This window comes from Miscanthus floridulus, chromosome 11 (genome assembly GCF_019320115.1).
Source record: "Miscanthus floridulus cultivar M001 chromosome 11, ASM1932011v1, whole genome shotgun sequence".
Lineage (NCBI taxonomy): Eukaryota > Viridiplantae > Streptophyta > Magnoliopsida > Poales > Poaceae > Miscanthus > Miscanthus floridulus.
The window spans coordinates 85629420-85655612 of NC_089590.1; the positions used below are offsets into that span (position 1 = coordinate 85629420).

The 26193-nt window shown below is 43.6% G+C and overlaps 3 protein-coding genes across 7 annotated transcripts; 2 read left to right on the forward strand and 1 right to left on the reverse strand.

Moving 5' to 3' along the window:
• Positions 1-447: 447 nt before the first annotated feature.
• On the forward strand, positions 448-5414 carry LOC136493708 (ent-kaur-16-ene synthase, chloroplastic-like). Of its 5 annotated transcripts, none has more exons than XM_066489831.1 (16): positions 448-582; positions 918-1203; positions 1290-1413; positions 1679-1728; positions 1817-2102; positions 2203-2383; positions 2688-2905; positions 2989-3109; positions 3181-3278; positions 3366-3580; positions 3659-3771; positions 3860-3955; positions 4028-4243; positions 4326-4467; positions 4542-4787; positions 4920-5414. In XM_066489831.1, exons 3-16 carry the CDS (start codon positions 1311-1313, stop codon positions 5247-5249), a joined length of 2415 nt encoding a protein of 804 aa, XP_066345928.1. In that variant the 5' UTR covers positions 448-582; positions 918-1203; positions 1290-1310; the 3' UTR covers positions 5250-5414. The 5 variants fall into 5 exon arrangements, with proteins under 5 accessions (XP_066345928.1, XP_066345930.1, XP_066345929.1 ...); XM_066489833.1 differs by having other exon boundaries at positions 918-1198; XM_066489832.1 differs by having other exon boundaries at positions 918-1087; positions 1236-1413.
• Positions 5415-17743: 12329 nt separating this feature from the next.
• Positions 17744-18734, forward strand: LOC136493893 (36.4 kDa proline-rich protein-like). Its single transcript, XM_066490020.1, has one exon. It carries the CDS (start codon positions 17876-17878, stop codon positions 18317-18319), a length of 444 nt encoding a protein of 147 aa, XP_066346117.1. The 5' UTR covers positions 17744-17875; the 3' UTR covers positions 18320-18734.
• A 1077-nt stretch (positions 18735-19811) lies between these two features.
• LOC136493710 (coatomer subunit epsilon-1) lies at positions 19812-24502 on the reverse strand. Its single transcript, XM_066489835.1, has 7 exons — positions 24235-24502; positions 24063-24146; positions 22765-22916; positions 21824-21959; positions 21571-21726; positions 21363-21442; positions 19812-20061 (listed from the first exon to the last, which is right to left on the reverse strand). Exons 1-7 carry the CDS (start codon positions 24394-24396, stop codon positions 19968-19970), a joined length of 864 nt encoding a protein of 287 aa, XP_066345932.1. The 5' UTR covers positions 24397-24502; the 3' UTR covers positions 19812-19967.
• Positions 24503-26193: the final 1691 nt, after the last annotated feature.

The window sequence follows — 26193 nt, forward strand, 5'->3', positions numbered from 1 at the left end:
CGTCACCTTGATGACCCAGTCTCGCAGAGTCGCAGTGCAGGCGCTCCCTTCTCGCGCCGCCGCCCGTGGCCCGTCCGTGACGTGAGCTCGTGGCCCGTCACTGTCCGCCGGCCCTCCTACTCGCTCGCACGCAGGCGGCAGGCAGCAGCACGCCAACAGCTCCCAATTTTTTTCTTCTTCTTCTGGTTTTCCTATAGATCGGCAGACAGGGACAAAACTAGACTTGGGTGCATCTCGCAACGAACACCGTCGTCGATGGTTCCCCTCCGGGCTCCGGTGCTTCCGGGAAGTGTGGAACCGCCTCTGCCTCAACACACCGTACACACTGGGAGTACGAGTATATAAACCAACTCATCGTACTCAAGAGATTCAGAGCAGAGCAGAGCATGGTCATGGCTGTGAATTGTAATGGTTGAAAGCCAAAGCGTACTGTATTGCTAGTCCGACGACAAAATCACTCCAGATTTCTGTCCTTCTCCCAGTCCCATCTCGAGAGCAAACAAGCATCCAGATCCGACGACAAGTCATCACAACAACAAAAAGACGCTCCCACTCAGGCCCCGTTTAGTACTTGTTTGGCAGGTCTCCTCTCCGGCTTTGGCTTCGGCTCCTTTAGAGGAGCTCTGCTAAACGTTTTTTTTTGGAGGAGCCATTTTTCAGTGAAAAACAGAGGAGCCCCTCAGGAGGAGCCGTGTTAAACAGAGGAGTTCCGAATTTTTTTGGCTTTTGGCTACTGTAGCATTTCATTTGTATTTGACAAAAATTATTTAATTATGGACTATTTAGGCTTAAAAGATTCGTCTCGTCAATTACAGGCAAACTGTGTAATTAGTTATTTTTTTATTTATATTTAATGCTTCATACATGTGTCGTAAGATTTGATGTGATGAGGAATGTTAAAAATTTTTGGATTTTAGGTGGGATGGCCTCAGAGCGCACGGCCCCGGCGCCTCCGCTCGCCTCTTTCTTAACCAGTGAGCAGTAGTTCTTCGCCGCCGCTGATCCCCCTCCTCGGTTCCTCCTAGTCCCGCCGACCGAGGTTCTCCCCTCCGCGGCCCCGGCAGCTGACTGTCTTCGTTCTCTGCTGGTGAGTAGAACCTAGCTTGGTTGGTTCTCTCTATTTTTTATGAGGATGGGTGCGGGCGACCGGGTCCCAGATCTTCGAATTCGTCTCGTGCATGCTACATCCCTATAATAAGTAAGGTAGTGCCAAAAAGCTCAAATTTGCCGATCAGGTTCCTCCTCCTCTTCTTCAGGAATTGGCTGGCTCTCGACATTTTTTTCCCCAGGTGGTGGTTTTGCTGGACCCGATGCCCACCGTTACGGCCGCCGCCCCAGCCGGCTGCTCACCTTGCGTGGTGACTCCGGCGCGATCGAGCAGAGGCAGAGCATCTCTTTCCGGGGTAGCTAGAGGTACGTCCACGTCGTCTTCTTGGTTCCATCCGTTGGCATCCTACCATGACGATGCCGTCGCGTAACACAGTTGAGGGAAAAGTGATATTTATCTTGGTTTCTGTCACCTTCGATGGCTATGTTGGGTTCAATCCAGAAAGGATTTTTTTAGTTCTTATATATACACGTTCTCGGGCACTTACTCTGGCAAGTTGCTAAGGGCGGGATTTTACTTCACCTTCTTATGCCTGGGACTTATTGCTGCCTGATTCCTTTCTTCGAACAGCATATGCCGAGAGGCGGTTGGTTGCAGAAAACATAAGCCTGCCAAACAAGGTACGGGCCTCATTGTTGATTATTGTAAGTGTGCAACTTGCCGTGGGTTTCTATGAAATAATAATACTAGCATACTAATAAATTGCAGCATAAAGAGGAACTGGAGACTAGAATAAGGAGTCAGCTCCGGAGGCCCCAGTTGCCACCTTCTTCATATGACACGGCCTGGGTTTCTATGGTGCCGATACGGGGCTCTCATCAGACTCCCTGCTTCCCACAATGTGTTGAGTGGATATTGCAGAACCAGCAGGATGATGGATCTTGGGGTGTCAACCAATCTGACTCGTCAGTCAGCAAGGATGTTCTCCTATCCACGTTGGCATGTGTTCTTGCGTTGAAGAGATGGAATGTTGGTAGAGAGAACATGTGGAGAGGTATAAATTGTGGTTCATCAGGAGAGATTTGAAGGTATTTTTATTTCAGTGAAAATTTATGCTGACCAATCACCTTTTTTTCCTTTTATGTTTTGAACAGGACTGCATTTCATTGAGAGAAATTTCTCTGTTGCTATGGACGAGCAGGTCACTGGTCCTATAGGTTTCAACATCACTTTTCCTGGTTTACTTAGCCTCGCCATTGATATGGGTTTAGAAATTCCTATAAGACAAACTGATGTCTGTGGGATTCTTCACCTCCGGGAGATGGAATTGAAAAGGTTTGTCGATGACTTATCCTGGCATCAAAGTTCATCTTGTATTTCTTTTGTGTTTGCATATCAGGGAAGACTTGTTTTATAGAGTTATTGGTATATATGGATTTAACGCATGAACATAAATCACTCGTAATTATTTTCCTTGTTTTTGAAACATTAAAGGAGTTTGCATTAATTTTTCAGATGACCATAATTTTGCTGGAAAGGGGTGCTCCTGATGTTGTTCATATTGTCTTTTGATTAATTCATAATTTGACATGAGCTTGTGAATAATGTACTGAAAGTCCTGATAGTTGATTTAATTTAGACAGGCTGTGGACAGTTCTTCTGGAAGAAAAGCATATATGGCTTGTATCGCAGAAGGATTAGGAAATATGCTGGACTGGGATGAAGCTATGAAGTTCCAGAGGAAGAATGGATCATTGTTCAGCTCTCCTTCCACAACTGCTGTTGCATTAATCCACAAATACAATGATCAAGCCCTTCAATACCTAAATTTGCTTGTCAGTGAATTTGGCAGTGCTGGTGGGTTGCCGTACTATTCCTTCTCATAATCATTCTAGCATTTGGACTATTGGTTAATACCTAATGGCATTAGGCTTTTGCAGTACCAGCAATGTATCCTTTAAAAATACATTGTCAGCTTTCAATGGTGGATGCACTTGAAAAAATGGGAATTTCTCAGCACTTTGTCAGTGACATAAAAAGCATCCTGGACATGGCATACAGGTAATTGTCTTGTTTGAAAATTTTATATCTTCCTTTAGTAACTTATATACTTGACTATATCCAGCTTGCAGTTGCTGGTTACAGAAAGATGAGGAAATCATGATGGACATAGCAACATGTGCAATGGCATTTCGCCTTTTGAGGATGAATGGTTACAATGTTTCCTCAGGTACTTCAGAACTCACAAGTCTGGAATTCCAGACAACATTAGTTTTTTCTTTGACTTTGGCCAAACTAATGCGCTAATTTACATCAGATGAGCTGTCTCTTGTTGCTGGACCTTCCAATTTTCATGATTCACTACAAGGATATTTAAATGATACAAGATCCCTGCTGGAATTGTACAAGGCTTCAAAAGTCAGCTTATCAGAAAACGATTTGATCTTAGATGGCATAGGATCCTGGTCTGGCAACTTATTGAAGGATAAGTTGTGCTCTAGGAGGGTGCAAAAAGACCTGATTTTTGGAGAGGTGCTGCATAAAATTTGAAATTCTCATTTTCACTTGGGAGGTTCAGTTTATGTTTAATTCTGTGTTTTCTGATTTCAGATGGAGTATGCTGTTAAGTTTCCCTTTTATGCTACACTGGAGCGTCTAGAACACAAGAGAAACATTGAACATTTTGATGCTTGGGGTCCTCTGATGCTAACAACAAAATCCTTGTAAGATTTTAATTTTGCAGAAGCACATCTCATCAAATTTGAGTAGTTTAGATGCTGAGTACCAATGTTATACACTTTGTTGTATCAGGTCTTTTCGTATCAATCAAGAATTTGTAGCTTTGGCTGTCGAAGATTTCAGTTCCTCTCAATATGTTTACCAGGATGAACTTCAGCATCTTGATAGGTAATATAAATGCCATATACTTGTCTTTTAAATTTTCTCCCTTAGGTAAATGGCTTAAGTTTGTTGCAACAGTTGGGTGAAGGAGAACAAGCTGGACCAGCTACAATTTGCTCGGCAGAAACTGACATACTGCTATCTGTCTGCTGCTGCTACCATATTTTCTTCTGAATTGTCTGACGCTCGCATTTCATGGGCAAAAAATGGTGTTCTCACAACTGTGGTTGATGACTTCTTCGATGTTGGGGGATCAAAAGAAGAATTAGAAAGCCTGATAGCACTAGTTGAGAAGTATGTCTGCTCTTTATGAAGTAACGCTGATCGCTTATGCATGCCTAATTAATCTCCCATTTTTGGCTGATGATTTTCATAGATGGCATGCGCACCATGCAGTTGAGTTCTACTCAGAGCAAGTGAAAATAGTATTTTCTGCTATTTATACAACAGTGAACCATCTTGGAGCAATGGCTTCTGCAGCACAAGGCCGTGATGTTACAAACCACCTAGTAGAAATAGTAAGTCTGATGTGTGTCCCAATAATCTTGCATTTGGTTATGTTCAGTACTGACAACTTGGAGCACATTTGCAGTGGCTGGATTTGTTGAGGTCTATGATGGTCGAGACAGAATGGCAGAGAAGCCAATATGTGCCAACAGTTGAAGAATACATGACAAATGCTGTTGTCTCGTTTGCACTGGGCCCAATTGTGCTCCCAGCATTGTATTTTGTAGGGCAAGAGGTATTAGAGCAAGCTGTCAAAGATGAAGAGTACGATAAATTATTTAGGCTAATGAGCACTTCTGGGAGGCTCCTCAATGACTGCCAAAGTTTCGAGGTATTAGAACCCCTTTACACATAAAAGTCATGATTTTCTACTAGATAAGCATATCTTCTTAAAATTTTCCTCATTTTCTCATTAAGTTTGCAACTGGATGATTCTTACAAAATTGTTCGTCCATGTCTGCAGAGGGAAGGAAACCAGGGGAAGCTGAATAGTGTTTCTCTACTTGTCCTCCACAGTGGTGGTTCTATGTCCATAGAAGCCGCTAAAAAGGCAATGCAGAAGTCCATAGACGTCTCTAGGAGAGAGTTGCTAAGATTGGTTCTCAGGAAAGAAAGCCCTGTTCCTAGGCCATGCAAGGAGCTCTTCTGGAAGATGTGTAAGATAGTTCACTTGTTCTACTCTCAGACTGATGGATTTAGTTCCCCAAAGGAAATGGTAAGTGCAGTGAATGCTGTTATCAACGAGCCACTCAGAGTCCAAAATAGTACTAGTTCGTTTTTGTCTAGTTCATGAAGAGAGGATCTCATGTAATGTATCCGTTTCATATGGATCAGATACAACAGCAGCAAGCTTAAGATATTTGTGAGTTTGTAACTGGGCTGATGTAGATCGGTGAAGGTACAGTTTTGTTGTATGTGGATCAAGGTATTAGTGAGAGTTATTCGCTCTCTTTCTCAAGATTTTGTCGAGAATTTGCAATATCCTGGCCAAAATCCGCTCCCTATCCATAGTCTTTCTTTCTTTTACCCACAAATAAATATTAATCTGTCTTATTGGGCTCTTATTTACCCTATTACGAATTTATGATAAGGATTATGCTGTGCGTCACAACTGAGGTTTTCTTGTCATCTGTATCCTGCTAGTCACACTTCGGCACTTCAGATGCTTTATTAGTTCTTCTCAACTTGCCTCCAAATCAAACACGCGCTTAGTGTCGAAAGAAGTCAGCTTGATCATAGAGAACAAAATCCTACTACAGCTTAACATCAGAGAGTAAAGATTCCCAGAGTACGCGTAAGCATCAAGTTAGCATATTTGACTTAAAATAATTGGGCGAAAAGCTGAAAGTGAAAAGATGGCAAGCAGCAGTCTGAGTAAGAGCTTGTATATCAATATGTAAAGGAATCACCTTAGTTTCACCTTTGCACAGTATTGGTCTTACAAAATTCAAAACCATACTAGTGAAGAAGAGCTAGTTACAAAATCTGGAGTGGTGTGGCCTAGAAGCAAAAGGAATGATAAGCCCAAATGATTTTGGGAAAAATTTGCACATCTGCAGTCTGTTCTCCTGCATATCTACGTACCCTCCCTCCTCACAGAAGGTCAAATTTGCACTTCTCGTAGCCTGCAGAGACAAAATAATGCAGTAGGGTTAGTCGGTTAAGTAAATTAGGAGGGAAATGTAGTTGGGTTCGGTTTAACACGCAAGTTACACCATAGTTAACAAGAATATTGAAGGCATTTTTCAGGGGAACTACAGCAGGTGAGATGCCGGTTTGAACAAAGGCATTTCAAAGGAAACAATTCGATTCCTTAAAAACCTGGAATATGTGCTTAATAAGGATAAACAAGTCCTGGAAGGCAAGTATCTAAGTTCAGTTCAGTCAGAGCCTCAGAGCAATACACTAGTTCAGTCAGAAGTAGAGTAGTCTACAATCTACAGACTACAGCATCACTGAACAAGATTGACAGTGATCAGTAAAGGCCAAACAACATCTTCGAGTTCGAGCAAGAATGCAAGATTGACATGAAGCAAAAGTCAGAGCAGGCAAATCCACCACGGCATGAACGCATTGAAGGTGAGGGAGCTGATGATGATGCTTACTTGGGTCTCTGGTGACAATGGTGGCTGTGCCGCCGAAGTCGCAGGTGCCGCCGTTCGCCTTGACCTGCTGCCAGTAGCTGTTGAACGCGAAGGAGGCGTGCGCGAGCACGGTGTTGGGGCGGTAGCACGCGCCGCTGGGCAGGATGGAGTCGCACTCGGCGCCGGAGCCGCACGCGTAGTCCATGGCCTCCTGGATGATGGGGTCCGGCACCGTGGGCTTGGCCACGCACCACAGCGTCTGCCCGGCGCCCGGCGGCATCGGCGGCGCCAGCGGAGGTGGGTACACGATCGGCGGCTGGAACGGGATGCCGCCACCGCCGCCGCCGCCGCCGGAGCCGGAGCCGGGACCAGGGCCGAATCCCGGCGGGCTCGGCACCACGACGATGGGGCTCGGCGGCACCGATCCGAATGGCGTGCCCGGACCGACCTGCGGCGGCGAGTTCGGTGTTGTGGATGCCGGTGGGCCTTCCTGGCCTTGACCTCCGCCTCCCTGGCCTTGATCACCGCCTCCCTGGCTTTGACCACCTCCCTGGCCTTGGTCTCCGCCCTGGCCTTGACCACCGCCCTGTCCCTGGCCTCCACTCGGGGCGCCGTTCTCCGGCGGGCTGGGCTCGAAGGACGGCGGCACGGGGGTGATCGGCGGCAGCGGCGGCAGCGGCGGCGCCTGGCCCGGGAACGAAGGCGTGAAGGGCGTGGACGACGTGGACGGCGGTGTCGTGGACGACGGCGCGTCCGGTGGGTTGACGCAGAACGGCGAGTTGGTGGTGTCGCCCGCGGCGAGGCTCGCGGCGTCGGCCGCGTCGGCGGTCGGAGTGGGCAGCCGGCGCGGTGGCTCCACCGTCCGGATGAAGTTGAGTTTGAACAGCGCGTTCAGCAGCGGGCTGCTGCTCCTGCTCTGCAGTCGCCTCGCCGCCATGGCCCTCGCTTCTGCTCCATGCATGCACGGAAAAAAAAGTCAAAAACCCTCTCGCTTAGTTATTACTCCTAGCTAGTGACCCAGCATTGTGATGAGGAGGATCGCCATGGCCCTCGCTGTTGGTCGTGCGTGTGAGACTGTGAGTGAAGTGCAGCACGTACTTACCACACCGAGTGGCGCAGCAGAGCAGGAGCAGCAGCGACGCCACCGCGAACCCGGCAGTACTGACGAGCGGCACTCTGTCCTTGTGCGCCATGGCTACCGCCGGCGCTGCCCTGTCCCTGACTCCCTGTGCAGCAGCAGGCAGCAGTGGGGGCCGTTATATGTGTGGCTTTCGCGAGGCTAAAGGAGCAGCTGGGGGAACAGCGGTGTGGATCGGCCATGCGTGGATCTCCAAAGCGTCTGGGAAACTCTAAAAGCCGGGCGGCGCAGCGGAAAGAGGCAAAAGGGATGGATCGGCCGCGGTGGCGGTGGTGGATGATGCTCATGCCATGTATGCTTTCCCAAGAAAACTTAGAGAAGGCACGTCGGGGTTAGTTGTTGCGACGACTGCTGCACGCAGTGGCAGTGGGCAGTGGCCATGGATGGAGGGAGGGAGTGAGGATGGGACGAGGTGGCTGTGTCGCCTTTGTTAATTAGCTTGTTCTTTAATCTTGGCATCTATGCTTGCTTGCCGCTAGGGAAAATGCTAGTACGTCCTGCCGGGCCGTCGCGGCACGGGCAACGTGCGACGTGTCTGCATCTTCAGCTTGCTTTGTGCTCAAGGGAAGAGATGCTCCTACTCCTACTGCTGTGGAGTGTGACTTGTCACTAGTGGCTGCTGTGTTCTGGCCGGGCTTCTTGCATCGAGAAGCTTTTGTGTGTTCGTCAGCTGATGAGCTTAGGTTGACCGAGGTCGGGGAGAGAAAGATCAGGCTGTTATGCCTTTCTTGACGGGGCCGGAAATCTTTCTGAATCGGAGCAGGCGAAAAGAGGAAAACGGGCTTGCGTCTTGTAGCCTTTTAGGTAGTTTTGGGCCTGGACGCAGCCCACACACAGCATCGAGTCCTGGGCCAGGGACCGCCCTCCCCCGGTTGTTTCGGCCCGCGTACGACGCGGACGCGGAAGACAAGGGGAAGGCCCGGCATCCCGGTGAGGGCCCCACGTCCACGCCTATCAATTCTGCTGGGCTGCACCTCGCGCGAGGCGACGGAGCTAGACATCCATGGACGGTCGATGTAGGTGTGAAAGTGACGTAGATAATTCTTTTATTTGATTCAACTTGAATTCAATTTTTTTTATGTGTAGAGAAGAATTTTTTTGTATAAATAAGAATTTTTAATATCGATACAGATAAGGATAATCCAAATCTAATTGTATGGAAATGTGGGACATGATATAGAATAGGAAAAATCATGTAGATATAGATTATCCGTAAATTATATGCGGATTATTCGATGTTTAAAATAGGATATCCAATAGTTTTTCTCCTAGACTAAAACCAAGAGGAATTTAGAAACTTTTTAAAAAGTATTAGTTGAGAACCCTTATTTTGTGTTGTGGTCGTTTGATGTTCTAAATTTTGAATTAAGAATTTCCTAGCTAGTATTACATATTGGTTAATAATTTATCATTTATGAGTGAAGATATCGGTATTATAGCCACAACATGGAATGCGATGCAAAATCCATCTCCGATTCAATTTCGCTCCATCTATGTACCAGTTCCGACGTCCAAACAATCTGCATCCACATCTACATCCATGTATTATCGCTCCGATCTAAATCCGACAAAAAAAATTAAATTAAAATATGGAAGAGACATCTCCGCTCCTACATGTATGTTTTCATCCCATGCGCCAGGTTTGGTACATGCCGTCGCCATCGCGGCGGGCCGGTAGCTAGTGGCTACTGTAGATGCCCCTGGTCCGTGGGCACTGCCCCATTGCCAGCATTGGATGCCAAATCGCGTTGACAAAAGGGAAGAATATTGGGTGAGCGATTGCGCCCCCTTGGCTGATGCCTGCCGCGTGTCACCGGTTGTAATCAAAGGACCAGCACACGAGGCGCGTCGTGGGCTCTCCCCTCGGCTCCTCACGTACACACACAACGGCTCCTCGGCTCCTTGCACGGGTGGATGGGATCGACCGATCGATGCCACTGCATGCATGCACGCACGCACGCACGCACGCACTGGCCGCCGCCGCCGCCGCCGCCGCGTACGTCGGCCTGTCTGTATGTCGTCGGTCGGCCGAGTCAGTAATACACGCGCGGCCGCAGCAGCACCGTCGTCGCCCACGCCGACCGACGCCCTCAGCCCCTCACCGTACGTCACCCAGCGAGTTAGGACGAGACGCGCGTACCATGGACTGCACGGACAACGACGACGTGTGTGCCTGGTGACAACGACGACGATCGAGATCACGGCCGCTCTCTGCCATTGCCGGCCGGCGCCCCGGCCCGAGATCGACCGAGAGGTCGTCTCGCTTGTCGGTCAATCAATCTAGCTAGTAACCTAGGCTAGCTACTGCTGTGTGGCCGGACGACGACGGCGCGCCGGTACCCATATGCTATGTACGGCGGCCGATTATATGTGGCTGTGTTTAGTTCCGGAAATTTGGGAATTCGGCTACCGTAACACTTTCGTTTTTATTTGGCAATTAGTGTTCAATCATGGACTAATTAGGCTCAAAACGTTCGTCTCGCGATTTCCAACCAAACTGTGCAATTAGTTTTTTTTCGTCTACATTTAATGCTCCATGCACGTATCGCAAGATTCGATGTGATGGCTGCTGTAGCACTTTTTGGAACTAAACGCAGCCTGTATTGATTTCGATGAGCGATCGATCAGCACTTCAGCAGGTGAGTGCTTGTTTAGTTCCCAAAAAGTTTTTCAAAAAGTGCTACAGTAGCCATCATATCGAATCTTGCGATACGTGTATGGAGCATTAAATGTAGATGAAAAAAAACTAATTGCACAGTTTGATTGGAAATTGCGGGACGAATGTTTTAAGCCTAATTAGTTCATGATTGAACACTAATTATCAAATAAAAATAAAAATACTACTATAGCTAAATTCTCAAAATTCGTAAACTAAACACGCATTGAGATCTCTCAGCAGATACTAGTACACCACTACTGGTAGTGTGTACGTTCCTGCTGGTGTTCGTTCCCTCGTCCCAAGGGCAAAGCGGGCATGCATGCCGGGCTGCCAGGCAAAGCACTAGGCTACTGCTCCACGCCACAACGGGAGATCAAGACAAGTCGCCTGCGAACAACCTGCGACTACCCATTTCTAGATATTTAGGAAATCGTCTAAAAAAGATATTTAGGAAATGAATGAAGAATAAAAATGGCGTAGGTCTGACACCTACAACACGCGTAGTAGTATCATTAGATAAATTAAAAAAATACATTTTCGTAGTGTCTGTGCTACACCTTCGGAATACCTCTATAGTGATTCGGACAAAATTGATTAGCGTCAGATCGATATATCAGGTGAGGCATCACATCACATCACATCCATCCTGGGTCCTGAGTCCTGACGGAGAGCCCGGGGCATGCATGCAGCATGCCAAGCCACCAAGCCAAGCCTACAGTACATGCCAATGCCAAGCCACCAAAAGCCTACAGCACAAACAGAGCAGACATGACAAACTGCTGGAACGTGCGTTTCGCCGACTAATAAAAATCGCTAGTATGCCAATATATGCATGCTCCGTTCATAGGTGTACTGCTTTTTACTGGAACAGGAGATTTTTTTTTTTGAAACGGAACAGGAGAATTCTTTCATATGAAGCAGTGGCGAAGCTAGAGAAAATTCAAGGAGGGTGCACTTGTCTTGTAGATGCATAGAATTATGCCACAGGGTGCATATATGGTGAATTGTGACTATAACTAATTTTTGAAATTTTGGAGGGTGCCTTTGCACCCCCTACTCACATAGGTCTGTTCGGCTGGTATTAAAACCGGCTGATAAGCTGGCCTTAGCTGATTTGTTGTGAGAGAAAAATACGGTAGATTTTAGCTGATAAGCCGGCTGATAAGTTCAAACGAACAGGCCATCGCCACATGTGGTATATATTCATCCTGGCGTAAGATTCACCACTGTATACTGTATTACATCGGCTATATATATATATATATATATATATATATATATTCTGATCAGTGGTACATCTTGCATACACCAATCTCGTTCATAGCCTATTAACCTGATAGCCAATACTCCCGGGGCCCTGTTCGGTTCCCGAGGAATGACGTCCCGGAACCGTTCTGACCAGGAATGTCTATTTAATTTATACGTAGCAGACTCGTTCCGGGGGATGACTCAAACGAACGAGCCCCCAAGAGGCTCGCAAGCATGCATCTACTACATTCTGCCCACTAACTTGGACTCGATGTGTAAATAATAAATTTGTCTGTATATATCTTCTTCGTGCATTGTTCTCGTTCCCATCAACTTCAGTAGTACATCATCGTTGGTTGTGTAATCTCATCCAACCAAGCAAAGTCAAACTATATATTTCCTCATATATCTGTGTGGCGAGCTAGAATTGAAAGGATGAATAAGAGGTTGTTTGGTTCCGTCCCCGTCTATAATTATCATAACTAACTTTAGGCTAGTGTGTCAATAAGCTACAAAAGTATATGGCTATAAAATTTAGACCCACACTTTGCCTTTGCCATGTCTAAGTGAATCTTGCCACCAAACTTCAATTAAAAATCATGAATTGTACGTATGTACCTTGTAAGTTGTCCCTTTAATCAGAAGACTACCTTGTTGTCTAAGATTGTTGCTTGAAAACTGAGGCACCTAAAATGTAGGAATTCTCAATATAAAATAAAAGTATATGTTTTCTATCAGTCTAGTAATATTGATCTTATATTTTTTAAACTATTTGGCTTAGAACAAATTAAATTTATTTGTATTTTAAGTTGAAGGTACTACATATTTGTCTTCAGCTATTTGATATATATTTCATTCATGGAGTTAGTAAATTTAAATATACTACTATAGTACGTTCCAGTTTAAAAATAAACTTCCCTTATATCTTAGATGCCTAACTTTTGTTGTTGTTCTGACAACATGCAATTTTTCTGTTTGTTGTCTCTTATGAGTTGTCCTTTTAACTGTACTAGTTGTTTTTTTTGTGAGTTGTTGCATGAAAAATTCTCAAAATCAAACGTCTGAAATATAGCAACTCCCTTAAATATACTACTACAGTACCTCCCAATTTTAGCAGTGGATCCAAACAAAACCCAGCCTCAGACCTGTAATATAATGTGTTTTTAGAAATTTTAAAACAACTTAAGGGAACACTCAAATGATGACACACATGCCGATGGATTAAACCCAATTAAAGAGTTTCTCCTCAGATTATGGTTTGTTTTTAATAAATCTTGCCAAATATGAGCATGGACACCACATACAATGCATTATATTTCAGGACAAATTTTAAAGACATAACATATATTATATTTCAGGATGGAGGGAGTAACTCGCTAATAGTTATTAGCTAGCTCTAATATATATATTGGATATGTATTATTAAGGGGCCACGTGGTATCGTTCCTTGAATTAGTTTCTCTATGAGAATCACTTCTCCTAAGCCAAACAGTAAAAATCTGCAGAAATTTTGGTGGAGAGCATATAAGAATCTCTTGTCCATTACAATCTAGGAGTTAAAAGAAACTCGCTTCTCACCACTCCCTATTCAATCTACACCAGAATCAATTCTCAGCTAGAGACCTAATCACTAGGTCTTTCAAGGACCTGGACTTATGAATCAGGATGTGGAGCTCTGTCAAATAGACTCTAATAACCAACTCTTTCAAGTGTAGGCAGGATAATTACAGAATTACACCGGTAACAAGCACTCCATCCATCCTGAAATATAAGATATCTAAGTAATTTTAGGACATATTATGTTGTACAACATATGGCACATATAAGCTTTTTTCCTGATTACTATATTTGAGTTGCTGATAGATATTATTAATGGTAGGTCTCTGTATGTTAATGTTGCTTTTTAGAGGGTCTGTTCACTTAGCTAGAATCACTTATAATTTTGAATAAATTTGAATGCTTAGATACCTTATATTTGAGGGACCGTGACTTGATTTGCTTGTGTTGAACAAGCAGGGCCCAACGTCGACACAGTTCAATTCTCTCCATATGCAGTTCAGCAATGGGAGGACAGGAAGATCCAGGAGATCACGAATCCGGTCCAAGCGTACAGCAGTATCATATCATACATTCATGCACCGCGTTCAGACTTGAGTAGCACTACACACACAACAGGAGCAGGGGTCTCGCTAGCTAGGTAGCGGCAAAAACCGCAGTCCCGTGAAGAGACCAAGCTAGAAATGCATGGCTGGATGACAGGTACGTGGAAGTCGGCACGGGAAGGCGCCAAAGCCGTTGGCGCGTTGGCGCCACGCCCTTCCAAGAGGCATGTCGCCCGTCTTGGATCCTTTGGACGGGAGACACCGTCGCCTCCCTATCATATCATCAGTCCGTCCGGCACCCGGGCCCCCTCTAATACCCTGCACTGTTTTCTTACGGGACTTCACGTTTGTTCGCGTATACGTAGCAGCAGCAGCAGCAGCAGCGTATGATCGATGTGCCCTGCTCGGACGGATGCATGATGGTAGAAGGTATCCGTCCATCGTCGATCCATGGATCGTCCACTTGCAGCTCAGCAAGTCCAAAAAAATGTGGCCCGGACGGCCGGTGGCCGGATCGTCCGGAAGTCCACTGGTGCTAGCTACACACAGATGTTATGCGCCCCTCGGCACACGGTGTAGACTAAGCAGAGTACTGCGGAGTATACCACAACCAAAATTAATAACGCCGGACATAGTTGATAAATAAAAGTACTAGAATATCGATGTACACAGTCGGTCGGTAAATGGTGATATTTGCATCCAAGGATCCGTCGGCACATATGAATTGGGCTCGCGTGCGCTCGGTTGCCCCAATTTGTGCCTTATTTTTAGATGACCCACACGATGACAAACCAAACCCTAGCATGTGCCTACAAAAAATTGTATGTAGTCCAACTTTGCAAACGCCAGTGTGATTGTATCTGCCCTAAAAAAGACCATCGGTGGTTTAGTACAAGGTCAGAAAACACCTACTTCTGGCTAGTTAACAGGTTGTAGCAAAAGGTGATTTGATCAATGCATACCATATTTTTCTCCATCTCCAGTGACATGAAAAGTTGTGTTCTTGATGATATAAGATGTTTTCTATAGAAATTGTATATTATGTTTTAGGTAATGTTATTGATGAATTGAATGGCTGTTTTGATTTTCAGGTACAAATTACTAGATATATATAGTTTGTTGAGCAATATGATCAAAGTGCTTATAGTGGTTGTTTTGTTCCATGACTTCCTAGAGGTGAAACGGTTTTTAAAAGAACTTTATGATTGTGCAAACAATACCAGTGAGTTATGGGCTATACATGACAAACATCTTAGTTGTGTAGATACTTAAGTGATCTAGCTTGGTTGTGGGTATTTTAATAAAACATTGTGCAAGTACAAATGCTGATGGCTTCAATGAAAATTGTGAGCATGGTTTAGCCATTTCTGTATTTGATGTTTAGCATCAGCTTGGATGGTCAATGTTTAAATGGATGATGTTATATGGTTACTGTAAGACTAATTAGTCCATATTATGCCTGGTGTTGGATAGTTGGTCGTTATAAATATATATCATCTGACCATTGGTCAATATAAGTTTACAATAGATGTCAAACTATCAATCGATATATCTACACAATAACGTCTAACAGTCGGTCGGTATAACGGCTTATATCGACCAATGTTAGCCTAAACATTTAAATAGACTAAACGGTCACCTATCATCTAACTATCTATTCAGGCTGAGTGGCCAATTAAACGGAGTAAACAGTGATGAAACCAGATAAATGACTGATTAAACAGATGCGCGGCAAACCGTCGTGTAGCATTTGCACGGCGTGTAAACAAGCTAAACGGTCGTGTAGAGGAACCCTGATACAAAAGGAATCGCTATAGATGAGTGTTGTGGTATAGTGTTACGTGGAGTTAGCTAAGCTCTCATTTATTCGGTCTTAATGATGAAGAGAATATATACGATGATTGTCGACGGCTGAAATATCAATACAAAAATATATAAATGCAATCTAGCCTTTAGTTTTAAAGAAGAAATATCTGAAGATAGTGCCAAACTGCCAATGGAGGATCGGAGTGTAAGGGCCCATGCAAAATCGCAAACGGATTGCAAGCATACACATAGTGCGTGCGTGTTGCAGAGAAGAACAAAGACAAAAATCACGCCAGCTAGCTACTAAAGTTCTTGCACTACGTACACAGTTGATTTGTTTTTTACTTGAGACTTTGATATTGTAACTGGTAGTAGGATGTATTGTATGCACGTACTACTGGAAACCGGCACTTTATCGAGTATCTGAGGCACTTGGCAAAGCCCGAAATACACTCGGTAAAACCCGAAATATACTCGACAAAGACTTTGCCGAGTGCCGCACTCGGCAAAGCCTTTGCCGAGTGCCGGAAAAGCACTCGGCAAAAATTTACACTCGGCAAAATGAAAATGCGAAAAAAATCCAAAAATAATGGCAAATTTTTTTTTCGGGGGAGGCCGCCACCGGCCAGTGCCCGTCCGTCCAGCGCCACCAGCCATCGAAGTCGCTGCATTTTTTGCAGTAAAATTCGCGACTAACAAGGCCGGCGGGATTCGAACTAACGACCTCCTCTCCCTCGCGTGTCTACTGCTCTACCACTGCACTACACTGTCACTTGTATCTAGATTCCGTTATCTATCCTCATATATTATACTAAACCGAGAGTAAATTGCTTGTTTGAGGCCCTAAACGAATTCAAATCAAAAAGTGGTCGACTACAAAGTTTCATAACTTTTCGAGATCTACAATTTTCATTTAGAAAGTTTTTCCATCCGAGGTCGTTTGAAAAATTCGAATTTCAAATTTGAGAGATTCAAACGTAGTTTTGCATGATAAGATGATTTCAAATCAAAAAGTTGTCAACTACATAGTTTCATAACTTTTGGAGATCTATAATTTTCATTTAGGAAGTTTTTTCATCCGAGGTTTTTTGAAAAATTCAATTTTTAAATTTTTTAAATTCAAACATTGTTTTTGCATGACAAGATGATTTCAAATCAAAATGTTGCCAGCTACAAAATTTTATAACTTCTCAAGATCTACAAAGTTTATTTTGATCATTTATTCATCCGATATAGTGGTAGTAACATTGTTCACGAATCTTATATATCTCTCTTCTACTTTTATGAAACTAATATAAGAGAGATGTAGATTTTATGAACAACGTTATTGTCGCTTTGTCAAATGAAGAAATGACCAAAATAAACTTTGTAGATCTTGAGAAGTTATATAACTTTATAGTTGAAAAGTTTTTCATTTGAATTCATTTAGGGCCTCAAAAATTGCTTTGAAAAAATGATTTGCCGAGGGCAAAAAAAAAATGCACACGACAAAATGCTTCTTTGCCAAGTGCCAAAAAAAGATACTCGGCAAAGACGTATTTGGCCGAGTGCCAAAAAAAGGCACTCGGTAAAGAGGCATTTTGCCGAGTGCCAGAAAAAAGGCACTCGGCAAAGACACATTTTGCCGAGTGCCGAAAAATGGCACTTGGCAAAATACATCTTTGCCGAGTGCCGAAAATAACACTCGGCAAAGCCATCTTTACCGGTAACCAAAAAAAAAAAAACACTCGGCACACTCGGTAAAACTTTCGGCACTCAGCGAAGCGCCGGTTTCCGATAGGTTTCCGATAGGGACGTTAGCTGGCTAGACGTCATCAGGGTAAGGTTTCTTTCACCCAGCCGTATGCACGGGTCCGGCTCGTCCTGTGGTCGTGCCTACTACGCGAACGAGGTTACCGCGTCAAGCTAGGTCTGGAAAACTAAAAGTTTGTTCTGTCCATATACAACAAAACAACCGTGCAGTGCGGGCCGTCGAGCGACAGTTAAAAGCCGGCTGTCTGCCAGTAGGCTGTCGATTCAATCGCGACATGCCGCGGACCCCACTGCACGTCCTCACAACACTCACATGCGCGCGTTTCCAAGAACGAGCTGAGACGAGGAGAGGACAACTCGTTGGATGATGGATCGCCCACCAAGTTGCCATGACTACCTTGGGCATCGAAGCAACGACGATGATCCCATCCATCAAACTCGGTCGATGGACGCCAGACATACAGTGAGACATGGCAGCAGCTCGGCCATTGCCGATGCCACTCCACGGCCTCACGCACGCGCGCCTATATATACCGCGCCCCAGCCCGCCCTGTGCTTCATCACCACTCGCTCGCACCAGTACTCAACCTGAGAAGCAAGTTAGCTACAAGCCGCGCCGCGCCGCGCGCCATGGCCACGACCACGAACCACCGCCGCATTGTGGCCCTCCTGCTAGTCGCGGCCACGCTGCTCGCGCAGGCCGCGGCCTGCACCTACTGCCCGACGCCGAAGCCGCCGCCGCCGCCGCCGCCGTCGTCCACGCCGTGCCCTCCGCCGCCCTACTCGCCGACGCCGACGCCGTCCACGCCGACGGGCAAGTGCCCCGTGGACACGCTGAAGCTGCTGGCGTGCGTGGACGCGCTCAACGGCCTCGTGCACGCCGTCGTCGGGACCAAGGCCAGCGACACCTGCTGCCCGCTGCTCTCCGGCGTGGCCGACCTCGACGCCGCGCTCTGCCTCTGCACCACCATCAAGGCCAAGGCGCTCAGCATCAGCGTCGTGCTCCCCGTCGCCATCTCCGTGCTCGTCAATGAGTGCGGCAAGCACGTGCCCTCCAGCTTCACTTGCCCGTAAATTAAGCCCACTGATCATCTGCATATATATGTACCACTATATGATGTATCATCATTATACTATAATATCCGCATGCATGCATCAATGCATTGGGTTATTAAGGATTTATATATATAGTATACATACATATATGATAAATCACTCAAGTTATACATGCATAGAACACAAATATACATATATAGCTTATTAAGCATATGTAGCTTCATTTACATGAGCTCGGCTTGTGATATACATGGAGCTGTGGGTTGTGCATTTATTTTGTAATCATGTACCAATATTATTGTATCATAAACCAGTGTGAGAGTTGTGGCCTTGCTGAGGCCGCTTGTAGTCGTTAAGAAAATTTATGAATAAAGTGCGTGTGTAATATATATGATGCTTCTGGTGTAATGTTGACAAAATCTGTCAACTATTCATAGTCCTAGTATAGTACTACTAACGAACTGGTTGTCTTCACCATTTATTTAGTTTCATACACAAAGTTCAGACTCCGCACACAATTATTTTATTTTCATACACAAAATTCGGACTCCACCCAATTTTCCTTGGAGCAAAGTTATTTCAACTTTTCACCTGTTCGCTTGTTTGTTTCATCCGGGCTTATTCAACCAGCCAACAATGTTTTCCTCTCACAACAAATCAGCACCAGCCAGCCCAGAAACCAACCAGCGAACACGCCGTTTGTATAGACCTGACCTGAAAGTCCCATCCCATCATCAAGTGTTGTCAGGTGTTGTGGCGCACTGGCACAACTGCGCAAATGCATGTTACTAGTGATATCCCATTTTCGACCTTGGAAAAAATCCAGCAGGTTCCAGGGTTATGTGTGGGCGGTGGGAGAGTAGCATTTACCGGGTGACATTTCAGCTGTGCCAAAACTGAAAACTATTGTCTTTTGCTGTCGAATAAAATCTCCATTGTTTCAGAAATTCTTTCCATGCGGCAAAAAATCACCGATAAACACAGCGGAATGAGCAGAGACTACGATCAAGAAAAATACCCAATAATGTCCCAGAAACAAATGAAGCATGAAACTTTCGAGAGCAAATGACCGGACGTTTAACAGAAGTCTCATTAATATAAGCATACCAAAGAAAGGCGCTGCAAGTACGAGTACGACTGTAAAAGCAACGGCAAGACTTCCATGCATTTGAACGAGGCAGCAGCAGCAGCGAATCATCGATTTGTTTCTTTAAACCAAAGGCGGACGAGCATTTGCCCAACTTTTCCTACCCAATCTCAGCATACAAAGTACAGACTGTTTCTTCAGCAACAAGCGTTGCTTGGACACGAATATCAGCATAAGCACACTGCCACCACGAAAAACGTAAAAATTCCGTTTCCTAAAGCACACGAGGAAATTATTGTGAGGTCCAGAAAGACACGGTCACGTTCTTTATACGTATGGTTCTCAGATCGTCGCCCACAAGGGTTGACACTTGACAGTATTGCATATATCTACTATAACAAAACAAAATACTGATGTTGGCAATAGATGTAACGATTCAATATTCTACATATCCGTTTATACAGCAGTTGTAGTACAAGGCTGGCCGAGTCGCATTAACAGCGACGATAGACAACCAAAACCACCATACTTTACTGGGTTAACACACTCAAAATGGGAAAAAAGAGATCAATGTCGAGCTCAAGCGACGGCTTGGAGGGCCCTCTCGAAGGTCGCTTCTGATGATGCTGCGTTCTTAACGAGCACATGATCAGGATGCGATAGCTTCAGCTGGCTGCAAATGGAAAGAGAGTTACACTTTTTTTTGGACAAATCCAAAGGAAAGCATCGTATTAGCCACTGACCAAGTAAAAACACAAAAACAAAGCAGGGAAAGTTCTAATTATAACATCCAGGGTGCGCCAGCAAACAGTTTCGAATCTATCCATAATATAATTACGGTCTTGATGTTGCCCTCAGCTTTTCAACGTATCAATCTCCTGTGTCTTGTATATGTCACAATCCACTAATTGAGTTAATTAAATGAAGCTTAGGGTATCCCTAAGTGATTTATAACATCCCTCCAAAATCAAAAGTTCATAGGACTCTGCCACTTATTTTTCGTACTATATTAGTGGTGGCATATAAAGCAAGTACAACAGTATTCTTGAATGCGTGCGGACCCAAAGTTGGACTGGTAAACACAGCCAACATAGGTCAGTTTCAAGTTGTTATGAAGGCTTTGTCAGGATATCTGAGATCATGAAGAAGTGGCTGTAAACTGTTAATCCCAGATTTGCAAAATCAGGATCAGAGGCCAAAAACCACAGCTAGGCCGCAAGAGACTAGAGCAGATGAATTCATTGAATCGGAAAAATATCTCACAAGTCACAACAATGTCCCTGTGGTCCTAATCCCAGCACGTCACAACACCTGAGCCCAGACTCCAAGGTCACAGCTCTTTCTAGTTTCTATAAAAGAAGCTAATTGCACTAGAATGCTTGTCTCTGATGCATAATTACATTCTCATTTCTCAATTTAACTGTTAATCTTAAATGTTTAAGACCCTAAACACGAAGTTTAATACAAGTTGCCAAAAACAGTAATGGTACAATCTACATTTGTCCTGCAATCTTCCTAGTTGTTTATATTTAGAACAATGTCTGCTAGTTGTCCATCCATGTACATTCATCAACTGGGTTACTCCCTCCGTCCCAAAATAAATCAACTTCTAGAGTTGTCCTAAGTCAAACTATTTTAAGTTTTACCAACTTCATAGAAGAGAGTACCAACATCTATGATCCTAAATAAATACACCATGAAATTATATTTCACAGTGCATCTAATGATATTAATTAATTTGATCTCATAAATATATGTGCTTGTATCTATAAATTCCATCAAACTTTAGATTGTTTGATAATTCTAGAAATTGATTTAGTTTGGGATGGAGAGAGTATTTGTAAGACCACTAAATCAATTTACCATGCATTTACTGGATTATTCAAATTCACAAGAGAAGACATACACAATCACATAATGAGTAGCAGAATAGCAGTAGAAACTGTATAGATGTTTTTCAATTACACTTTGTACCTGAGGAATCGTGATGATGGTTTGCCAAGGTGGAGATTGCATACAATTAGATTGGCAAGAGTTTCAGGATCCTTTGCATCCTACAATAATAGAAAATTAGAGTTACACGGTTACAACATTATGCAACACCAAAGCAAATGAAAATAAAAAACAAATTTCACAAGATTTAGAGCTCCCATTGCTGCAAATGTGTGTAATCAGTGCAAACCTTGTTCAGCGCTTCAAGCAATAGAGTCTCGGCCTCCTCAAAGCTTCCCATGTGCATACAGCAGACTGCCTTCCCATTTAGAACCATCCCTGTCATTGGGTACTTTTCAGCGAAGTCTTGGAATATGAGATAAGCTTCACGGATCTTAGAGCCACCCTGCAACCATTAAAGATGATGTCAAAGCACATGTTTCTGGACCAATGCAGAGATGAAACTTCAGCATGTCATAACATTGGACTGTGAAATTACTTACAACAGCAATGCCAAGCCATGCGTTTGCAAGTTGTGTCAGTGTATGGTCTTCATCAATTTGTTGCATGATCTTCAACTGCTTCTCAGCATAGTCTGAACGATGCATCTTGATGAAGATCTGGACATTCAATGCATGCCTGTAACCAAGTGCAAGTCCCATCAACAAACAGCTTAAGTTTGAAGGATGCTGGATGTATTAAAGATGTTGTTCAAAACACCAAGCTTCACAGTGAATTTACAAATCAGCAATGTCAGAAACTCAGAATTGAAACCAATACTCCCTACATGTCCCAAAAGAAAGTCGTTTTGGACATCGACACGGTCTCCAAAAACAACTTTGACCGCTATTTTTTCCTATAAAATATAGTCAATATATACTTTTATTAAACTACATTTCGTGATGAATACACTTACATCACTTTCATATTTTCAAACTCAACTCAAAAGAATTTATTGGTAGTCAAAGTTTAAAATGTTTGACTTAAGACAACCTCAAAGCGACTTTCTTTAGGAACATGGAGGGAGTAAGCAATATCATAACTTCAAATCACAGAACACTTAAAAAACTGAATATCTGTCATTGATCCTACAAAAATGAACATCTAAATAGCCCAACTCTAAAGCATCACAATTTCAACAACATGAACATAATAACATCTATAGTCATGGAAGGTTTGAAGCTCTAGCACTTTAGCAAAGGAAAAGCTTACAACCACATCAAGTAGGTAATGAACAGTGTAAAGGAAACTGTAGTATTTGAAGTTACTTTTTCATTAGTAAGATTTCAGTTGCTATACCACACAAGAAATAAACTTGTACACTTGCTGTCTGGCAATCAAAATTCATAGAACATTTGCAGCTGTCCAATCTCATCCATATGGTTCAATACTGAAATTCTACACCATCAAAAGATCGAGGATAAAGGTAAACATAGTAACATACAAATCCAGAGTTCCTCCAGAGTGTGTGTGCTTGAGAGCCTCATTGTAGTCCTGTTCATGCATAAATATAATTCCAGCAATCAATCGCAAAACAGGATTGCTTCCAATTGCTGAATCGCTCAACCATTCCTTGAGACTGGAGATAGCACCTTCCTTCAGGATTGAATGAAAAATAACATAAAAGCCATTTCAGACTATCTGGATGGAAATGAAAAATACTAAAGGTTTGAACATCAAAAGCGCCTTTAAATTGCAAAACAGACACATACATGCACAGAAATTAGGTATTTGTACCACCTGAACTGCTATCTCATTACTATAACCAAATTATAAGAAAGATAAATCATTGCACATAATATTGGTACTCCTGTGTCTCAGATGAGTAATCACCAGATGAAAATTTACCACAGGTCCTTGCTTCCGGTATGGGTAAAGTAATTAGTCTATGGTACTAACTCCCTCAAGGAACATCATATGGTCAAATCTATAATTTTAGCTGATATCCAAGCAGTATGCGTTTCACAAAGAGTGATACTTCCAGATGCTTCTTTTTGGTAGCATTTTATCACCTTTATAAATTGTTATAAAGATCACAAGCTAAATAAGTAAATATGTGCCTTTATTATATGAAAAAACAGGTATGCAATTTGTAACTTTGTCCAGTTAGATTCCCACCCACCCAGGCACACAGGGTCACCCTGAGATTTAGATAAGTGGACTTCACACTGCCTAAACTTATAAGCAGCACGTATCATTGGAGGAGAGGTCATATGCCTAGGCACACACAGGTTGCGACAATGATTTGAAAAGGTCCAACACATGTCCACCAACAAACCTGATAAGCTGATTGTGTTGACTGAATCGTATTTCCAATGCTATATTGTAGTGATCACATCGTCAACCCTATGCCTTAGTGGGAAGGGGAGGGAGGAGAGGAGAGGTTAGTTTCTAACAGCAGTGTAGAAATGATGATATGCATTGTTGTACGATTGTTGCTCTTACAGAAACCTATTCAAAACACAAGCAAAAACAGGAATACAGGATCATAGTACCCATGGCGCAAACGAGCTCACGCTTTCAACTAAAATGGCCGTAGCGGGATCATCAACATGTCACTCCGTAACCTCTAGCAATGCACGTGATGCACAGGATCTAACCCAGACCACACTACTTAGTTTAGCAGTGACAGATCTAACCCTACTATCACAACGACACCCAAACCAACGACCCAGATCCAGACAAGCAGAGCACGATCAGGACCAGATCAGAGGCGACATAGTTCAGATCCAGCGCGCTAACCTTGTCTCCGGTGAGATACAGCGCGAGCAGCTTCACAGCCTGCAGCGAGGTCGCGGCCGACGAGTCGATCTCGCTGATCACCAGCTGCACAAACACAGAGAGGCAGCTATCAGAGCCAGAACCAAGTGCGGCGAGCTAGCGCTGAGGCGCCTGACGCCGGATGAATTCCAACCTGGTAGGAGCCGAGGGCGATGTAGGAGCGGAAGACGATGGCGTCGCGCTCGGCGGCGGCGTCGGCGTCGAGGCCCGGGACGTCGCTGTTGTTGATGGCCGCCTGGTAGGCGCCCAGGTAGAAGAGGTTCCGCAGATTGAAGAGCAGGTCGGGGGAGGCCATCGCTGCGGCAGTCGACGGCGGCGACGAGGTGCGGGTGGCAGAGAGATCCGGGAGGTCTGCTCTCGACTCCGCCCTGTGGTCTCTTCGGTTTGGTGATTCGAGTTGCTGCGGGAGGACGGAGGAGAATGGAGTTATACTTATAATTGGGCTCTAGTTGGGCCTTAGATGGATACAATTGAGCCTTGAGTACGTCCTATGCGGGCCAAAGCCTTTTTTTTACTATGCGGGCCCAAAGCCTGATATCGTGCTTCCCCGACCGCCGCGCGCGAATGCGATGGCGGCGGCCCCAACTAACACAAAGAAGGTCTTCGCTCGGATTTTTATTCTCCCTCCTTCCCAATTAATGCACATCTAGCACTTCGAGAAATCAAACATTAATAGATTTAAAAAAATAATATTACCCTTTCTATTTTATATATGTTTACTATGAAAATATATAAAAGTGATTCATCCAATGATGTTTGTTTGAGATCATAAAATTAATATTTTTTTTGTTTATACTTGGTCAAACATAGAATTTGTTGATTCCTCCAAGTGTGAGATGTGCACTTATTTTATGACAGATGGAGTATATTGTAAATTCGTTTAAAAAAACTATTGCACTATTTTTCAGAAATAAACTTCTATCGCCAATTGAGATGCCGAGATGAAAAAAATCACTAGCTTAATAGGCAGAATTTCCCTTTCCGTCAAATCAAATGGCGGAAATTCCCTTCACCTGTGGTTAAAAAAATCATAATTTATCAATATGAGCTCTCGAATGGAGATAAAACTAGTATGATAATGGTAGAGCTTGATAGATCTGCAACTTTGCAGTTTGTACAAAAATCGTTCTAAGCCATCTTGTCTAGCTCTATAATTTTTATGTAGTCTAGCTCAATAATTTTCATGTAAATTTTATCTTCATATAAGGTCATATAAAAAAGTTGCAATTATTTTAAGATACGATACACCGGTGAGTGGAATAAAAATGTGGTAATTCATTCACTCTCCTTCACTATGCTAACGAAATCATAGCTCTTTTATATGATTGCATATGAAAAATAAAACATATGAAAATTATAATGCTCAAGGAGATATGTAGCTCATGCCAAAATAATTGATACAATAATTCAGATATGTAGATGTAAGTGTGAACATTGTATGCATTATTTTAGCATCATATGGTTTCAAAACACAAAATATTTGTGAAATATAAAGTTGAAGATTTCATCTTAGGTCTATAATTTATATAACATTACTTTGATCGGATTTCAAATGAGAAAGTTGTGATTTTTAAATACAAAGAGTTTTTGCTTATTGACGTGGTGGTAAAGGACTTTCACCAATTGAATTCACGGAATTTAAATCTCACTGTTCTATTTAGCGACATAGGAATTTTCTAAGTATTTTATTAGGGTAATCATTTTTTAAAGATCTGTCTTGGCCACATTCAGTTGTTTTGGCTCTTCTTGTCAACCGAATTTTTCCCATACACTTACACCGTCTTGTAACTATATTTACACTATCTTATTACTATATTTACAATGATTTCTTCGGTACAATTTATTGGATTGAGTGATGTAATTTGGGGACTTTTATTTCTATGGATTGCAGATCTCAGAGAAATATATGTCAAATTTTGCAAAAAAATTACAAATTATTTTTAGGGATTGCAGATATAAGAGAAATATATATCAAATTGTTCATAAATTATTCACAAATCTCAGAACAAATTACAAATTATTAGAAGTCCTTCTAGAATATGCAGGCGTCCTTGTCTGCGTCCGGCGAGGCCACGACGCCGACGAACACGCT